Source organism: Tachyglossus aculeatus, chromosome X2 (assembly GCF_015852505.1).
Source record: "Tachyglossus aculeatus isolate mTacAcu1 chromosome X2, mTacAcu1.pri, whole genome shotgun sequence".
In the NCBI taxonomy this organism is placed as follows: Eukaryota; Metazoa; Chordata; class Mammalia; order Monotremata; family Tachyglossidae; genus Tachyglossus; species Tachyglossus aculeatus.
This window is the reverse complement of record NC_052100.1, coordinates 11,593,383-11,610,479: the sequence shown is the minus strand read 5'-3', so window position 1 is coordinate 11,610,479 and position 17,097 is coordinate 11,593,383. Positions and strand designations below refer to the sequence as shown.

Here is a 17,097-nt window from a genome sequence, read left to right as displayed (position 1 = left end):
TGGGGGGCGGAGGGGAGGGAAACGGTCGGGATCGTGATCATCGTTAGACACCGGAAGGTGTGACTGAGAATGTGGAATTAACTTCTTCGGAGCAATTTAGGTGACCTCTCAAAGTCCCTTCCGGTCCCAGAATCCCCTAGTTTCCGTGAGCTCTTTGAGGTGTTGACTTTTGATCCCGCTTACAGTAGAACCAAGCCCATGGAGGCTGGCACCTGCATCTCAGGGAATCACTAACAGCCCGTAGCTCTCAGATTCCCTGTCCGGCCCAACTCCACAGAGCCCTGGAGTATGTGATCTTTGCATAAGACCTCCCTTTGGAAAAGGCCCATTTTAGTGGCGGGAGATACGATCCCACACCAGCTCGAATTCCAAGATCTGGTTCAGCCCGACCCATCCTGACGCCCAACTCTATCGGCCAGGTCCGGCTGGGTTCCAAACTCGTGGGAAAGAAGGGAAGAAATAGGAAGTTCCGGGACTCGAGTGTCTGATAGCTGATGGGTGGGACGCCACCGAGAACTGTACTCTGCAAATCTTTTGGGCTTTTTAAGTATGAGTGAGGTGGCCACTCTGCATGTTTGGATCCAGAATCCAGGGGGTCCCAGCTGCAAGCTGGAGGAAATCTGACATGGCAGGGCTACTTGCTCGCTGCCCAATCTGAGCCGATGCTACCACAGTTGGTAGTAGTATCGATGGTATTAATTAAGTGCCTTTGGTGCACAAATCACTCTGGTCGGGAAGAATTCACTGGGGAGAATTAGAAGAGAATTAGAATGGGTGGGCCATATTTCCATCAATCAGTCGTATTTATTGAGCGCTTAACTGTGTGCAGAGCACTCTACTAAGCGTTGGGGAGAGTACAGTATAACGGAGTTGGTAGACGTCTTCCCTGCCCACAAGGAGCTTACAGGCTAGAGAGGGAGACAGGCGGTAATATAAATAAAGTACGGATACATACCTGAGTGCTGCGGGGCTGAAGGAGGGGTGAATAAAGATGTGAATTCAAGTGCAAGGGCAGCGCAGCAGGGAGTAGGAGAAGAGGGAATGAGAGCTTAGTCAGGAGATGGGCCTTCAATAAGGCTTTGAAGGTGGAGAGTGTGATCATTTGTCGGATATGAAGAGGGAGGGTATTCCAGGACGGAGGCAGGAGCAGTATTTGGGCCAGTGCGGGGCTTTAGTGGGTCGGTTGCTGCAGCCTCCCCTGGTGACATTCTAAAATACTTTGACATCAAAGATCGTATAATAATAATAATACTGGTGGTATTTTTAAGCGCTTAGTATGTGCCAAGCCCTGTAGTGAGAGCTGGAGTAATAATAATAATAATGACGGCATTTGTTAAGTGCTTCCTATGTGCGAAGCACTGTTCTAAGCTCTGGGGGGGGGATACAAGGTGATCAGGTTGTTCCATGTGGGGCTCACAGTCTTAATCCCCATTTTACAGATGAGGGAACTGAGGCGCAGAGAAGTGACTTGCCCGAGGTCATACAGCAGACATGTGGCGGAACCGGGATTGAAACCCACGACTAAGTAGATACTGAGTAGATACAAGATGATCAGGTCCCACAGAGGGCTCAATCGTATTTATTGAGTGCTTACTCACGGTGAAAAGCAGCCCGGCCTAGTGGACGGAGCACGGGCCCGGGAATCAGCAGGACCTGCGTTCAAATCCCGGCTCCACTTGTCTGCTGTGTGACCTTGCGCAAGTTGCTTCACTTCTCTGGGCCTCAATTACCTCACCTGTGAAATGGGGGTTAAGACTGTGAGCCCCACGTGGGACACTGACTGTGTCCAACCTTATTAGCTTGCATCTACCCCAGGGCTTAGTACAGTGCCTGGCACATAGTGCTTAACAAATACCATTTAAAAAAGAAAAAGTAGGAGGGAGAACAGGTATTGAATCCCCATTCTGCAGATCAATCAATCAGTCAATCAATCGTATTTATTGAGCACTTACTGTGTGCAGAGCACTGTACTAAGTGCTTGGGAAGTACAAGTCGGCAACACATACAGACAGTCCCTACCCAACAGTGGGCTGACAGTCTAGAAGATGAGGGAACTGAGGCACAGAGACTTGCCCAAGGTCACACAGCAGACAAGTGATGGAGCTGGGATTAGAACCCGGGTCCTCTGACTCCCAAACTCATGTTCTTTCCATTAAGCCATATCGCTTGAAGAAAATGGGGAAAGAAAATTGCCATTTACTTGATACTGGCAACAGATGTGACAGTATTTCCCTCACCCTGAGGGGCTGAAAAGGGAGTGGAAACAACGCTTTAGGCACTGGGGTCTTTGACACTGGTGGGGGGGTATTGGGGAGGCGGCAGGGAGAGGGAAGGGCTTGGAAAAGGAGGGAGGGGAAAAATACGAGGTCTGCCTGTCTCCCTGCCAGAATGAGAAGGAGAACACCAGTTATGATGTGGACACCCTGCAGGACGAGGAAGGGGAATTGCTGGACTTTCCAGGTAAGGACCCAGGGCGGGCTATTGAAGTAAAGGGTAGCGGGACTGTGGAGGAGAGTGGACGGCTCCTTCCCCGGCTTCCCTAGCTGCAGCCCATCCCACTCAGCCAACCAATCAATCAATTCTATCTACTGAGCGCTTACTATGTACAGAGCACCGTACTAAGAGCTTCGGAGAGGACAGTACAGCAGAGCTGGTAGACACGTTCCCTGCTGGCGTGTTGGCTATGGCACGGGCCTGGGTGGGTCAGAAGGTCATGGGTTCTAATCCCGGCTCTGCCACTTGACTGCTGTATGACCTCGGGCAAGTCACTTCACCTCTCTGGGCCTCAGTCACCTCAGCTGCAAAATGAGGATCAGAACCGTGAGCCCCACGTGGGACAGGGACTGTGTCCAACCTGATTTGCTTGTATCCACCCCAGCGCTTAGTACACTGCCTAGCACATAGTAAGCGCTTAACAAGTACCGTAATTATTATTAGAGGGGGAGGCAGGCGTTCAAATAAATTACGGGTGTGTAGAAGCAGCGTGGCTCAGTGGAAAGAGCCCGGACTTGGGAGCCAGAAGTCATGGGTTCTAATCCCGACTCTGCCACTTGTCAGCTGTGGGACTTTGGGCAAATCCCTTCACTTCTCTGGGCCTCCATTGCCTCATCTGTAAAATGGGGATTAAGACTGTGAGCCCCACATGGGACACCCTGATCACCTCGTATCCCCCCCCAGCACTTAGAACAGTGCTTCGCACATAATAAGTGCTTAACAAATGCCATCATTATTATCATTACGTGTGCGTTAAGTGCCGTGGGGCTGAGGGTGGGTTGAATAAAGGGAGCAAGTCCAAACACCAAGGAGAGGGAGTAGGGGAAATGAGGGCTTGGTTGGGGAAGGCCTCTTGGAGATGTGCTTTTAGGAGGGCTTTGAAGAACTCCTTCCTCCTTCATATCAATCAGTCATATTTACTGAGCGCCTACTGGATACAGAGAACTGTTATTAAGCACTTGGGAGAGTACAAATATAAGAGAGTTGGTAGAAATGTTCCCTGCCCCCACATTCTAGTAATCTACAGCCTACCCTTCGTATCAGACAATCACTCTCCCCATCTTCAAAGCCTTATTAAAATCACATCTCCGCCAAGAGGTCTTTCCCAACCCCACCCTCCACCCCACAACACTCGGACATTAATGTAAATAAATTGTGGATATGTGCTCGTTTCTCTTTCTAGACTTGTTGAACTCGTTGTGGGAAGGGAATGGGTCTACCAACTCCGTTGTACTGAACTCTCCCGGGGGCTTATACGGTGGTCTGCATGCAGTAAGCGCTCAAGAAATAGCCTTGATGGATCGATTGATTGATCTGAAGGTGGGGAGACCCCTTGCGTAGCTACTGCTCCCAAGCAAGCATTATGACGAGAACGCGTAAGGCTGGCTTCAGCCTGTTACGCACCCTGAGGCAGGAGTTTAAAGTGCCACGCCTTATGCGCCACATAATAAATCACGTCACAATTCACGCAAGACATGGCGTGAAGATGTCATGTGGCGCATCATGTGATGTCATCAAATGGCACTGTTTCACCATGTGGCGAAACAGCGATTTCTTGACTGTGGCCCCTGCCTGCCCTTTTTCCCTCCTCCCTCGCCCATCGCCTCTGCCTCTTCCCTGCGGCAGCCCGATGCTGTCCGCTTCTTCCCTCCATTCCCTGCCCCCCGGGGTCCCGTGGGCTCTTGGGGCCGACCACCCCGGGCAGATAATGCCAAACGTGGGCCTCCGGGAGGTCTTCCCCGAGTGCGGAGAGCGGCCTTGGTGTCCCCGGCCCGAGCCAGGTAAGGCTGCCAGCCCCCTGCCCCTCTAACCCCCGTTCCATGGCTCCGAATGGCTTACTTGCCGCTTCCTCTCGGCAGGCAGCTCCACTGCCTCTGAGCTAGCTGGAAACCCGGGTTTTCCGGGCCCTGATCCCACCTTGTGCACCCCAGGGATTCCAACTTCAGGCCCCCCAGCTGCCTTCCTCAGGGCAGGGAGAGCCAACCCTTGGCCATCCAGGCCCCTGCTCAAGACCAGGAGAGCCAACCCCAGACCTTCATCTTCCCCGCAGCGGGGACGGCCAAACTCCAACTCCTGCCTCAGGCTGCCCGCTGACCCAGCCCCGGAGGAAGAGAAGCTGGAGGCCCCCCGAATCAAACGGCTCCCTGCACTCCTGGGTTCTGAGGAAGCAGCAGAGGAAGGGGAATGGAGGGAGGACAGGAAGGAAGAGCTCCCCAGAGTTTAAATAAATTATAAAAGAAAGCCAATCCTTTTTAAAAGACTCCTTTATTTCTGAAAGTGGGCAAGGAAAGGATCCACATAAAAATAAAACTGAAGATGGCTGCCACGCGCTTGCAGAGAGTGGGAGGGAAACTGCCGGGACTCTGCGTCTGTGATCAGGAGATAAAGGCGCCATCTTGAACCAAGTGGCCGCCATCGTGGGAGGGTCGGGAGGCACGATGCCGCCCCTGCCGTGAACCACCCTTCTGGGGTCGGCCATCTGAGTTTGCCACCTTGCCGTGGGCCCTGGGGAAATCTCACTGGAGGGGGAGGTTACCACGTTAAAGACAGCAGGTGATGCTCTCTCCCCTTCTAGGTGTTGAGCTGCCACTGTCCAAGAAGAGTCTGAGCCCCTCTGTCCAGGAGCTGCTGGTCTCCTTGCAGGGCCAGGTGGCCTCCCTGACCCAGCAGAACAAGGAACTGTTGGAGAAAATCCAGGTGCTGCCCCTGCCCCGCATCAGGGGCCCGACCTTTAGCTGTGGGAATTACCCTAGCCTCATCCCCTCCTCCGTCCTTAGGTCAGAGCTCCGGGTTCCTTCCTTAACTCTGGACTCGGCCGCTTCCCATTATTATGGTATTTGTTAGGCACTTACCGTGCGTCAAACACCATTCCCGGAGCTGGCTTCAAGCAAATGACCCCTTGACCTTGAACAAACGAATCCAGGATCTTGCCTGCCCTCGGGGAGGAGGAAGGGAGACTCCCGATGACCGCTACTGTCTCAGGCGGTCCTCCTCACCCCCGCCCGCCCCCCAATTCCTACCTCACTCTCCGTGAATTCCTACCTCCCCTCCTAGGTCCTGGAGAATTACGAGAAAGACGACATGGACGTGGACCCGTCCGCCGACTTCATCCCCATAATCCTCTATGACTCTCTCAAGGCCGAATTTGAACAGCTCCGGGACCAGCACGCGGAGGCCCGGCAAGCCTTGGAGCGCTGGGGTGCCGGGCAGGCAGAGCCGGGGGCGGGTCCCGCTCTCCATCCCGGGCCCGCTGAGGTTTCGGAGCGGCCCCGGCTCGAATTGGAGTCCCAGATCCAGGGCCTGGAGAACCTCCTGAGGCAACGAGAGCGTGAGGCCGCGGCCGAGCTGGAGACGGCCCGGGGCCGGTGTGAGGCGGCAGAGGCGGAGGCCGAGAGCCTGCGCAAGCTAGTGCGGGAGGTCGCGGGGGTGCCTGGGGATGACATCCAGGAGCTGGGAGCTGCTCTGGAACGGGCCCGGGAAGACCTCCGGCTCCGGGACCTCCAACTACGGGAACTGGAGGTGCAAGGGGAGGGAGCCGCGGCCCTGCGGGCCTCTCTGGAGGCGGCCTCCGCCGAGAGGGACCGGCTGCAGGTGGCCGCCGAGGCGGCCCGGGGAGAGCGGAGGAGGCTGGAGGAGGAGGCCCAGGGCCTGCGGGAGCAGCTGGAGCGGCAGGAGGGCGAGCGGCAGGTGGCTCAGGCCCAGCTCCAGAAGCTGGAGGCAGAGGCGCAGCAGCGGCAGGAGGAGATGAATGCCCTGAAGGAGCAGCTGGCCTCAGCTTACGTCCCCCAGCGGGACCACCAGCAGGCTGTGGAGGCGCTTGGGCGGGCCCGGGACGCAGCAGAGAGCAGGGCCCGGGAGATGGAGGAGCGGTGCGAGGAGGCCCGGCAGGGCCTTGCTCAGTTGAGGGAGGCATCCGAGACATACCGGCGGGCGTCCGTGCCCGCGGCCGAGCACTCCCGGGCCACGAGCGCCCTGGAGGACGAAGGCCGGGAGCTGAGAGCCCGGGTGCGGGAGCTGGAGCAGGAGCTGGTGGTCAAGGGCAAAGAGGCAGCCCGTCTGCAGGTGGAACTTGCCCGAGAGCGGGAGGGCAGCGTGGCCAAGACGGAGCACGAGCAGGTGACGGGCGCCCTGCGGGCGGAGGTGGACGCCCTGACCGGAAGGCTGGAGGAGCTGGGCCGGCGGCACGAGAAGACCAGTGCCGAGGTGTTCCAGGTGCAGCGGGAGGCCCTCTTCATGAAGAGCGAGCGCCACGCTGCCGAGGCCCAGCTGGCCACCGCCCAGCAACAGCTGCGGGGCCTGAGGGCGGAGGTGGAGCACAGCCGCCAGATGCAGAGCCGGGCCCAGGAGGCCCTGGAGCGGACCAAGGAGAAGGACCGGAAGGTGGGGAGCCAGCAAGTAGGGACCGGGCCACGGGAAGGGGAAGAGAGACAATCCACAGGTGCGGGGGACGGGCGCAGCCCGTCCGAGTGGCCGACCCAACACGAGGCCTGGGGATCGACCTTTTGGGAAGAATTTCTTCACCTAGATTGGGTCCTGATAGCTCACGATGACCTCTGGTGACCCGCAAATTATCCTCTTTTGTGAAGTGTGGAGACAGGAATAGAAAATTCCCAAACCTCTGCCTGGGATGACTCCGTGTGAGCTCAGGCTGAGGGACTCATTTTCCTGCCTACCCATTAATGGCGGGATTTGTTAAGCGCATACTCTGGGCCAAGCACTGTACTAAGCGTTGGGATAGATACAAGATAGAGAAGCAGCGTGGCCTAGCCAAAAGAGCACAGACTTGAGAGAGGGCCTGGTCCTAATGTTGGTTCTGCCACTCGTCTGCTGGGTCACCCTGGGCAAATCACTTCACGGTTCGGTGCCTCAGTTATCGCATCTGGAAAATGGGGATTAAGACCATGAGCCCCATGTGGACAAGGGACTGCGTCCAACCTGATTATCTTGTATCTACCTCAATGCTTGGTACAGTGCCTGGCACATAGTGAGCGCTTAACAAATGCCATAAATAAATAAAAAATCAGGCCAGACGGTCCCTGCCCCACACAGGGCTCGCAGTCCGGGGGGCGCGAAGAACAGGCGTTGAATCCCCATTTTTCAGGTGAGGAAATTGAGATGTAGGGAAGTGAAGTGACTTGCCCACAGTCCCACAGCAAGCAGGTGGCAGAGCCGGGATTAGAACCCGTGTCCTTTAACTCCCAGGCCCAGCCTTGTTCCTCTGGGTCACGCTGGGGGAAGGTAGCAAAATTAGGGCAGAGTGCCAAAGTAAGATTTCCCCAAAGCCAGCGTGGTTTTTCTCCTGGTAGAGCCCTTTAGAAACAAGAAACCAAGCCCACCGGCTTTTATGTGACCGGGTGGAGCCCTTTCTCCTACCCCAACAAATGCATCCTTGGCTTGAGATGCCTTCTTCTAGGAGATGATTTCTTTTTCGGTGCGAATTATGCTTAATGCCCTGACCGGTCCCGCTCCCCCTTTGACTATTTTGTCCAGCTCTAGCAAGGGGAGAAATCACGCAGGGGCTGAGGCCGGGACTGAAGGGATTGAGGATGAAAGCACAGTGCATGGATCAGAAATTCCAGGGATCCGGTCAAGGCTGGTCCTGGGCTAGGCCTTCTGTTCCCTAGGGCGGTAGCCAGTTTGGCCTTCGCACGCAGCTGGCTCCCGACCGGTTTGGCACTAGCCAATTTAGAAGTCCCAGTCCCTTCGATCCCAGAGCGGGTGACTGGTTCCCCTGCTTCTCCCGTTAGGCTGTAAGCTCCTTGAGGGCAGTCCTTGTATTGGACTTCCCCAAGCGCTTAATACAGTGCTCTGCCCACAGTAAGCGCCTGACAAATACCACTGATCGGTTCTCTGCAGATCACGGAGCTGTCCAAAGAGGTTTTCAATCTCAAGGAGTCTCTGAAGAGCCAGCCCCCGGCGCCCGCCCCAGAGCTGGGGGCTCTGCAGAGCCAGGTGACGGCACTGCAGCAACAGCTAGAGGTGAGTCTCGCTGTTCGCTGGACGACGGAGTAGGAGATGGGGCTGGGGAAAAGAGACAGTTCACGTATCCCCACCTGCCTCCTGACCCCCGCCATCTTCCCCCCACAGGAGGCGGAGCGTTGTCACGGTACCGTGGTGGCCCTGTATCGCAGTCACTTGCTCTACGCCATCCAGGTCAGTGGGAGACGGGCTGGGGAGAGGGAGGTCCCGAGACTGGGAGGTGGAGTGTCCCGGAGCAGGTGACTGTAGGCTAGGAACACGGAAAGCGAAAGAGGCCTGGCGGGGGCGGGAGGTGGTGGTGGGGGGTTTGCATATGAGTGTGTTTGAGTGCACGTGTGTATGTGTGTGTCAGGGCCAGAAAGAGGTATCGGTATCGGCGGAGAGTCAGGTCATAGATTGGAAAATGCCCCCAGTAAATCCAGTTTCTGTTTGACTGGCCCCCTAAGGGTGAGAGAGTCATTAGTGGCCTCCCAACTCTCCAATAATGATAGTAATAATGATGATAATTGTGGTATTTGTTAAGCACCTATTATGTGCCAAGTGCCGTGCTAAGTGCTGGGTTAGGTACAAGATGATCAGGTTGGACACAGTCCCTGTCCCACAGTCGAAGTAGGAGAAAGGACCGGTGATGCTGCTTCCTCCCATTCCCCCACCGTCCCTCCTCCTCTCTCTTTCCCTCCTTCTCCCTCCCCCTCCCTCCCTCCCTCCCGCTTTTCAGGGTCAGATGGATGAAGATGTACAGAAGATCCTGAGCCAGATCCTGCAGATGCAACGACTCCAGGCTCAGGGCCATTGAGGGTGGGCGGGCGGGTAGCAGCGCCGCCCCCCGCATCCAACCTGCAGCTCCTCTCACTAGGCCCTCTCCCCACCACCCTAGCCCAGTTGGCCCCAAGACAAAAGGCACGGTCCGCCCTTGGCCCTGCCTGAGGTCTCGGAGTCCTAAAGAGCAGCCCCTGGCCCAGCAAAGCCTCTTCAGACAGAAGGACAGAGGCAGCCAGTGAAATAACCTGGATTCTGTGACAATCTTCCTCTACCCCGCCACCAATCTGTTTTCTTCTCCCTTGATCCTGAACACGCCCACAGCAAAAATAAAGTATTTGTATTCACAGAACTGACTGGTAGGGAGTCTGTTGGAGAAAAATGAGGGGGATCAGAACTGAGCTCACTAGATGAGCTCTTCACCTCCATGTCCTCCACCAGGGTACCTCCCCCCGACACACAAACACAACCTGTGCTTCCCCAACTCTCCCTGTTTCCCCCGACCCTATCCCCTTTTCTTTCTGTTTCAGCTTCTACTCTTTTCCTCCCCATCCTCTCTCCTCAATGAATAAATCAGTGGTGTTTATTGAGCGCTTACTGTGGGCAGAGCACTGTACTGAGTGTTTGGGAGAGTTGGTAGACATAGTCCCAGCCCACAAGGAGCTTACAGTCTAGAGGGACTTAATCACGCTGGCAAAGCCCCAAAGGTTTCTGGCTTCTCACTTGAGGAAGTGAGTTGGGAGGAGAGTGAGTTTTGTGGTGCCTCTGCGTGTTTTTCTGCCCAGAGGCAGCAGAAAAGCCCATTTCAGCAGCAAGACCCTCAAAGGGCGGTGAGTTGGAGCTTCTCTCCCTTCTGCCCTTCCTCTCCTTTCTGGGACTCACCTGCCAGATTCCCACTTCCCTTTTCTTTGGGAAGCCACAATTCTTGGGCCCAAGGCTGACTTCCCTATTTAAATCCCACTCTGATTGTGACTCTCTCTGGCGGTTGAATGGGAACTGAGGTGAAAGAAGCGAGTGGAACGTCAGTCCAGGTAAGGGGAAAGAGTGTTCTCAGCTCCAAGGCGCTCCTACAGCTGGGCCCAGCGGCTCCCTACCCGTCGATCAATCAACGATATTCATTGAGCACTTAATGTGTGCAGAGCACTGTACTAAGTGCTTGGGAGAGTACACTATAACAGAGTTGGTGGACATCTTCCCCATCCACAACTACCTAACAGGCGAGAGAGTTCGGCCAAAAGGCGAGCTAGTTTGGATTTCTCCTGCTCCAATTGCCGGGTTCAGGAGAGGCATAAAGGGAGGCAAAATCACTGGGGTCCCCAAATTGTGTCCCAGCCCCTTTCTTCTCCACCTCACGAGGCCCACCAAGGTTCACTGTGGTTTCTCCATGGTCTTGAGCTAGAAGTCCAAGGTTCCCACGGCACCATCCTCTGTGATCCAATGCAAGGAGCCATAGACATGGTAATAGTAGTAGTAATAGTAAGTAGTATTTATTGAAGGCCCCTGAGTGAAATGAGCTGCACTGCACGCTTTGGAAGAACATATCAAAGAATGGACATTTCCTCCCCACAAACCCCCATCAAGGAGCTCACAAGCTAACGGGGGAAACAGGCGCAAGAACTGAAATAGAATAATCAAAATAACTAATTCAATGTACAATCGAGTAAACTTTCAGACTCAGAAAAAATAGGCTCCAATAGGTCGATGACACTTCTCTGTTCGAGAACTACATCTATCTATCGTATGTTGCCAACTTGTACTTCCCAAGCGCTTAATACAGTGCTCTGCACACAGTAAGTGCTCAGTAAATATGACTGAATGAATGAATGAATCTAGACTAAAAAAAAAATCACAAAAATGGGGACCAGGCTCTATTTAGAACAACCTGGGGAAAAAGAGGAGTTGGAAAAGCCGGCCAGGATCCCACTGTTGGCTCTGTCACGGTGCCTGAACTAGATTTCCAAGCAGAATAATGGACCAAGTCAAGAGTGAATCCATATTACAAATTGGAAAGAATACCAACAAAGAGATTCAAAGACTGAGGTTTACTGAATCGTATTTTAAACCATGGGAGTTACAGCTGTGAGTGCATAGCTTGATTACAAAAGCCACTGATCATGTGCTTGGCCACATGGGCTTTTGGAAAGAGAGTGGAAAAGGCTTTAGACGGAAACAACCCCAAATTAGATCACCCTTACCTCCTTTACTACTCTTGTACCTTGAACAGAGAGGAAAACAACCTCACCACGTGGAAATCTTCTGGAGGGGCCCAGCCAGGCAGGAACAGGTCAGGGAGAAGGAGGGCAGTCAGGAGGCATCAAAAGCCACGTATAGAGCGGTGCTTTCCCCAGAGTCATCCCTGGGAAAAACTCAGCTTCACCCGAGGGTGGGGTGGAGGTCTTCCACTTTTGGCAGCGTACGCAAACTCCTCCTGGAATGTCCCAGAGGCTTCCGGGTAGGGTTAGGCCAACCAGCCCCTTTGCCCTTTGGTTAACGTAGTTTTTCTTGCCCTTCGTTTCCCTGCCAGTTTTCAACCAGACTTGTCTGGAGGTTTCATACGGCATGCCACCTGGGCTGGGATTAAGCTATCTTAATACAAAGCGGTTTCTACAAAACTGCTGTTGAGTCTGAATCAGATCACCGCCCCTTTACGCCCCCCCCCCCTGCCCCCGCATCCACTCCTTAGGTGTTCTGTGTGCTGTTAGACGAGGGGCTTAAGAGAAGTGGCCTACATCCCCCTGAAACTGAAAGAGGAAAGGGGAAGGGTGGAGGACTCAGGGGGGATTTTCTCCTAGGCACATGAGGAACAGGGGATTTCGAGACGCTGGGGTGGGACAGTTTCATCTCTATTGCTGGGCAGTCCTGGACTCCAGTTCTGCCCTGATCCCTGGGGAATCCAACTGTCTCTTCTTTGCGTCCCCTGAGGGGTCTGCCAGGCCGTGCCATCCTTGCCCCACGTGCCACAGCTCGGAGGTTAGGCACAGGGTGGCTGTTTCCCGGCCACTCGAACTCCTTTCCTCAGGCACTTTAGGGTCTGGCCCACCTCCCGCCCTGTCTGGCCCGCCCACCGCCCCAACCCTAACCATGGTCCAGATGCTGATCCTGACCCTCCTCCTGCCCGCCTGTTTGGCGTCCTGTGTCAGTGGCAAAGGAACAGTGGGAGACAGAGGTACGTGGGGTCGCCGAGGGTGGGAGCGGAGTGGATCTGGGAATCGAGTCACCCGCCTTCTTGCCTCTCGGCCCAGGTCCCTGTCAACAGCAGTTTGCCGTCGTGGGCTCTGAGGTTATCCTGAACTGCAATGCCTCCGAGGAGGCCGCGGGAGTGGAATGGAGACTGAATGGCAGCGTGGTGCCCAGCGGGGTCGGAGTGGGTGCCCAGCTGATCCTGCACAATGCCAGCCTGGCGGAGGAGGGCCAGTATAGCTGCCACGATCCGGGAACTGGAGAGGCCTGGACCTGGATTGAACTGCTGCTGGGCTGTGAGTGAAAAGATGTCTGGGTCTCTCGCTGCTCCTCCCCCACCCCGGCCATGACACCGGCTTCCCGGAACCGGCCACTTCTGTGGGGCCCAGAGGCGGGCAGACCCTTGGCTCCTCGACTCGTCCCCTCCTCCCATTGCTGGGGAAACTGAGTCTTTGGCTCTCCAGCACCCGGGACGTGGACAGACACCCCCGCCCTCCCCCCTCCTCCCCAGATCCCCCAGCTCAGCCAAAGGTGGAGTGTTGGGCGGTGAGATATCCCGAGGCCGTGGACTGCTCCTGGACCCTGGAGCCGGCTTCAGCCCTGAGCACCTCCTTCATCGCCGTGTACAGGTGAGAGAGCGGCTAGGGGAGGGGCCGACAGAACTACTTGGGCGCTGGGGGCTTTGGGGCCAAAAGGCCCATTCCAGCTTCGTGTCCCAGGCAGGGAATGGCCACCCTGGGTGAAGATCACAGGTGCCTTCAGCTTTCCCCAGAGGCCTCCAGCTGCGTCATCCAGGACCTCCAGATGTTCTCCATCACTCCCTGTGTGCTCAACGTGACCGCCATCAACCCCCTGGGAGCCAGCAGCAGTCTCGTCCCTTTCTTTGTGGAGAACATTAGTGAGGCCCCTTTCTTTCTTTCTTCCTTCCTTCCTTCCTTCCTTTCTTTTTTCCTTCTTTCCATCTTTCCTCCTTTCCTTCCTTCCATCTTTCCGTCTTTCTTTTTCTTATGGCATTCGTTAAGCACTTCCTATGTGTCAGACACTGTTCTAAGCATTGGGGTAGGTACAAATTAATCAGGTTGGACATGGTCCATGTCCCACATGGGGCTGACAGTCGTAATCCCCATTTTACAGGTGAGGGAACTGAGGTACAGAGGAGTGAAGTCTCGTACTCTCCCGAATGCTTCGTACGGTGCTCTGCACAAGTAAGCGCTCAATAAATACGATTGATTGATTGACAGACAGGTGACAGAGTCGGGATTAGAACCCAGGTCCTTTTGACTCCCAAGCTTGTGCCCTATCAGGTCACGCTGCTTTCTTGGGAGAGTCAGGGGAGGTGGAAAGTTCTGCAGCCCATGGGTTATGGAGTTGAGAGACTTAGTCCCCAAGAGAGAGTTAGGAGAGTTTGGGGGAATCAAATTTAGGGAGATTGGGGAAGCCGGATGTGAGGAACTGTCCTAGATAGACTAACTGTCCCTGTCTCATGGGATTAGGGGAAAGACGGTCAAGGGAGGCGTGGATTTCAGCTCATCAATCAATCAATCAAGCAGTCAGTAGTATTTATTAAGCACCTACTGTGAACAGAGCACTATGTCAAGTGCCGGGGAGTGGACAGTAAACTTAGTAAAAATGATCTTTGCCTTCCAGGAATTTACAGTCTAGCCGGGGAGACAGACACTAAACTAAATCACGGATAGGAGAAAGAAGGGAAAAGAGGTGTGTCAAGGAGTTAGCGCTTAAGTACTCGAGAGTGGATTAAAGAGATTATTATTACTATTATTGTATTTGTTCAGCACTTACTACGTGTCAAGCATGGTTCTAAGTGGTAATCCGGCCAGACACAGCCCCCGTCCCACTTGAGGCTGAGAGTCTTAGTAGGAGGGAGACCGGGTTTTGAATCCCCATTTTGCAGATGAGGAAATGGAAACACAGAGAAAGGGAAGTGACTTACCCAAGGTCGCATGGCAGGCGAGTGGCGGAGTCAGGATTAGAACCCAGGTCCCGTGACCACTCGGCCAAAGTCCTCATGTGGACAGGGACTGGGACCTCAGGGACCTAAAAGCCAACAGTCTCGGCCAGTCCGCAACCCCCTTCCCCATGTCTGTGTGTCAGTTAAACCAGGCTCCCCGGAGAATGTGCGCGTAAGCCCTCTCCCAGGCAGGAAGCTGCTGGTTCAGTGGAGCCCCCCAGCATCCTGGCCCTCCCCCCAGTATTTCCCGCTCAAGTACCTGATCCGTTACCAGCGTCAGGGGACAGCCAACTTTCACCAGGTGAGGCCCACTCGCTCGTTTGGCAGGGAGGGGGCGGGCAGAGGGAGAGCGTCCGTGTTTCGGGAGAGGCACGTCCCCGACACCCCTCTGGAAAAATCTATTGTCTCCACGTCCCTCCTTCCTCCCATCCTTCCTCAAGCCTTACTAGTAATCGTGTTCCTTGTTAAGCGCTCGCTATGTGCCAAGCATTGTCCCAAGCACTGAGGTAGATACAAGATCGTCAGGGCCCTCATGGGGCCCACAGTCTAAGTAGGAGGGACAACAGGCATAGAATCCCCATTTTGCGGAGGAGGGAATTGAGGCGCAGAGAAGTTAAGTGACTTGCCCAAGGTCACGCAGCAGACAAGTGGTGGAGGCAGGATTGGAACCCAAGTCCTCTGACACCCTGGCCGAGGCTCTTTCCACTAGGCCACACTGCTTCTCTCACCGCCTGAAAGAAGGTGGAGTCGGCAACCCGCCACCTTTGGGATCTCGGCCCAGGTCTTCCTAAGCCTTCCCCGGCTCCCCACCCCTTCCTCCCCGTGAACACCTCCCTGGTACCGCTACCCTCTCCTTCCCAGGTGGGACCGAGGGAGCAGACATCTTTCATCCTGACTGGCCTGTGGCCCCGGACCCCCTACCAAGTTCAAGTGGCTACTAAGGACTTCACCGACTACGGAGAATATAGCGCCTGGAGTCCCAGTGTGGCCGCCATCCCTGGGGCTAAGTAGCTGGCAGAAAGTTTCACGCCCGCTGCCTTTCCTGAAATTCACCTCTCGCCTCCGTGTTATAATAATAATGATATTGGCATTTATTAAGCGCTTACTATGTGCCAAGCACTGTTCTAAGCGCTGAGCACAGGCTGCACAGCCTGTCAGGTCTGGCCCATATGCTTCCTGGGGAAAGGCCCCAGTGTCTCCTGAGCCCTGAGAAGTGAGTTAAAGCTACAAAGGGACACACATCCTAGTGTCCCAGAAAGAAGGAAATAAAACTTGGCTAGCCAAAGCCTCACCTCTTTGGACTTGTTCCATCCATACACGGAATTCAAGGGGTTGCACAGAAGACTTTGAACTTGTAATAATAATGATGGCATTTGTTAAGCGCTTACTAGGTGCCAAACACTCTTGTAAGCGCTGGGGTAGATACAAGGTGATCAGGCTGTCCCACGTGGGCCTCACAGTCTTAGTCCCCATTTTACAGGTGAGGTCACTGAGGCACAGAGAAGGGTGAGATAAAAGAATGACAGTCAATTAATCAGTAGTATTTATTGAGTGCCTACTGAGTGCGAAGCACTGGACCAAGCACTTGGGAGAGTACAATAGAATTAGTTGACGAGGGCGTTGCCATCCTACAGTTTAGCGGGGGAAACAGATCCTAAAAGAAAGTTCATGTAGGAGGAAGAAGGAGAAAGGGATACATACAGGAGTTAGTGCTTAAGTAATGGGGCATGTAACGTATGTACCGTGGGAGGTTGGGAATGTCTGAGTGCTTAGGAAGTCCTGAAGTGATAGTTGCAAATTGGGGAGATCAGAAATTAATCACGAAAGGCCTCGTGGAGGAGCTATGATTTCTGAAGTGCAAGAAGATGGGGAGAGGTGTGGTCCGCCGGATTTGAAGAGAGAGGGAGTTTTGTGTAGGGGGGTGTGAACAAGAGGTGGAAGCACGGTAAGCCGTTCGCTTGAGAGATAACAGCATGAACTGGGGTGACCTGGGAGAAGAGCGAGGGTAACTAGGAGGCAAAACCGATTGAGTATCATAATGTCGACGGTGAGTACTTTCTGCTTGATGTGGAGAGAGGTGGACAGCCGTCGAAGGTTTCTGAGGAATGGTAAGCTGTGAATAGAATGCCTTTCATCAGGGTGATATTGACCAGAGAGGGGAGGCTGATGCAGTAGACAAGCTGGGATATTTTCAGGGTCTGTACCAGCGTGGTGGCCATTTGGATGGAGAGGAAGGTGCCCAATCCTGGAGCTGCTGTGTAGAACCGAGACGTTACCAGCACCGAATCCAGATCCGCAGTCGTGACCCATTGGTGCCCACTTCCTGACAATCCAATTCAATGTGCCCACTTCATCATCATCATCTAGAGAAGCAGCGTGGCTCAGTGGAAACAGCACAGGCTTGGTGGTCAGGGGTCATGGGTTCTAATCCCGCTCTGCCACTTCTCAGCCGTGTGACTTTGGGCAAGTCACTTCACTTCTCTGGGCCTCAGTTACCTCATCTGGAAAATGGGGATTAAGACTGTGAGCCCCCTGTGGGACAACCTGATTACCTTGTAGCCCCCCAGCGTTTAGAACGGTGCTTGGCACATAGTAAGCGCTTAACAAATACCATCGTTACTTATCTAAATGGCATTTATTGAGTGATTATTAGGTGCACATAGCTTGGGAGCATACCGCACAACAGAGTTGGCTGACACGTACTCTACCTACAACGA

General features: G+C 54.5%; 2 protein-coding genes across 4 annotated transcripts in view; both read left to right on the top strand.

Moving 5' to 3' along the window:
- Positions 1-9,276, top strand: part of ANKRD24 (ankyrin repeat domain 24) — a 30,091-nt gene extending 20,815 nt beyond the window's left edge. For all 3 annotated transcript variants that reach the window (XM_038771606.1, XM_038771605.1, XM_038771604.1), the window contains 6 exons: positions 2,388-2,460; positions 5,069-5,190; positions 5,548-6,873; positions 8,350-8,472; positions 8,581-8,646; positions 9,191-9,276. In XM_038771606.1, the coding sequence (XP_038627534.1) occupies positions 2,388-2,460; positions 5,069-5,190; positions 5,548-6,873; positions 8,350-8,472; positions 8,581-8,646; positions 9,191-9,268 (1,788 nt within the window). In that variant the 3' untranslated portion in view covers positions 9,269-9,276. The remainder of the gene's footprint in view (positions 1-2,387; positions 2,461-5,068; positions 5,191-5,547; positions 6,874-8,349; positions 8,473-8,580; positions 8,647-9,190) is intronic.
- A 3,036-nt stretch (positions 9,277-12,312) lies between these two features.
- On the top strand, positions 12,313-15,598 carry EBI3 (Epstein-Barr virus induced 3). Its single transcript, XM_038771520.1, has 6 exons — positions 12,313-12,397; positions 12,474-12,707; positions 12,923-13,040; positions 13,131-13,309; positions 14,524-14,681; positions 15,242-15,598. Exons 1-6 carry the CDS (start codon positions 12,313-12,315, stop codon positions 15,389-15,391), a joined length of 924 nt encoding a protein of 307 aa, XP_038627448.1. The 3' UTR covers positions 15,392-15,598.
- The last annotated feature ends 1,499 nt before the right edge of the window (positions 15,599-17,097 follow it).

Bases quoted from the DNA above. Each gene is read 5' to 3' on its own strand.
- EBI3 (XM_038771520.1), top strand. From the start codon at position 12,313: ATGGTCCAGATGCTGATCCTGACCCTCCTCCTGCCCGCCTGTTTGGCG. The intron at 13,041-13,130 runs GTGAGAGAGCGG...TTCGTGTCCCAG, and splicing joins TCCTTCATCGCCGTGTACAG to GCAGGGAATGGCCACCCTGG. The intron at 13,310-14,523 runs GTGAGGCCCCTT...TCTGTGTGTCAG, and splicing joins TTTCTTTGTGGAGAACATTA to TTAAACCAGGCTCCCCGGAG.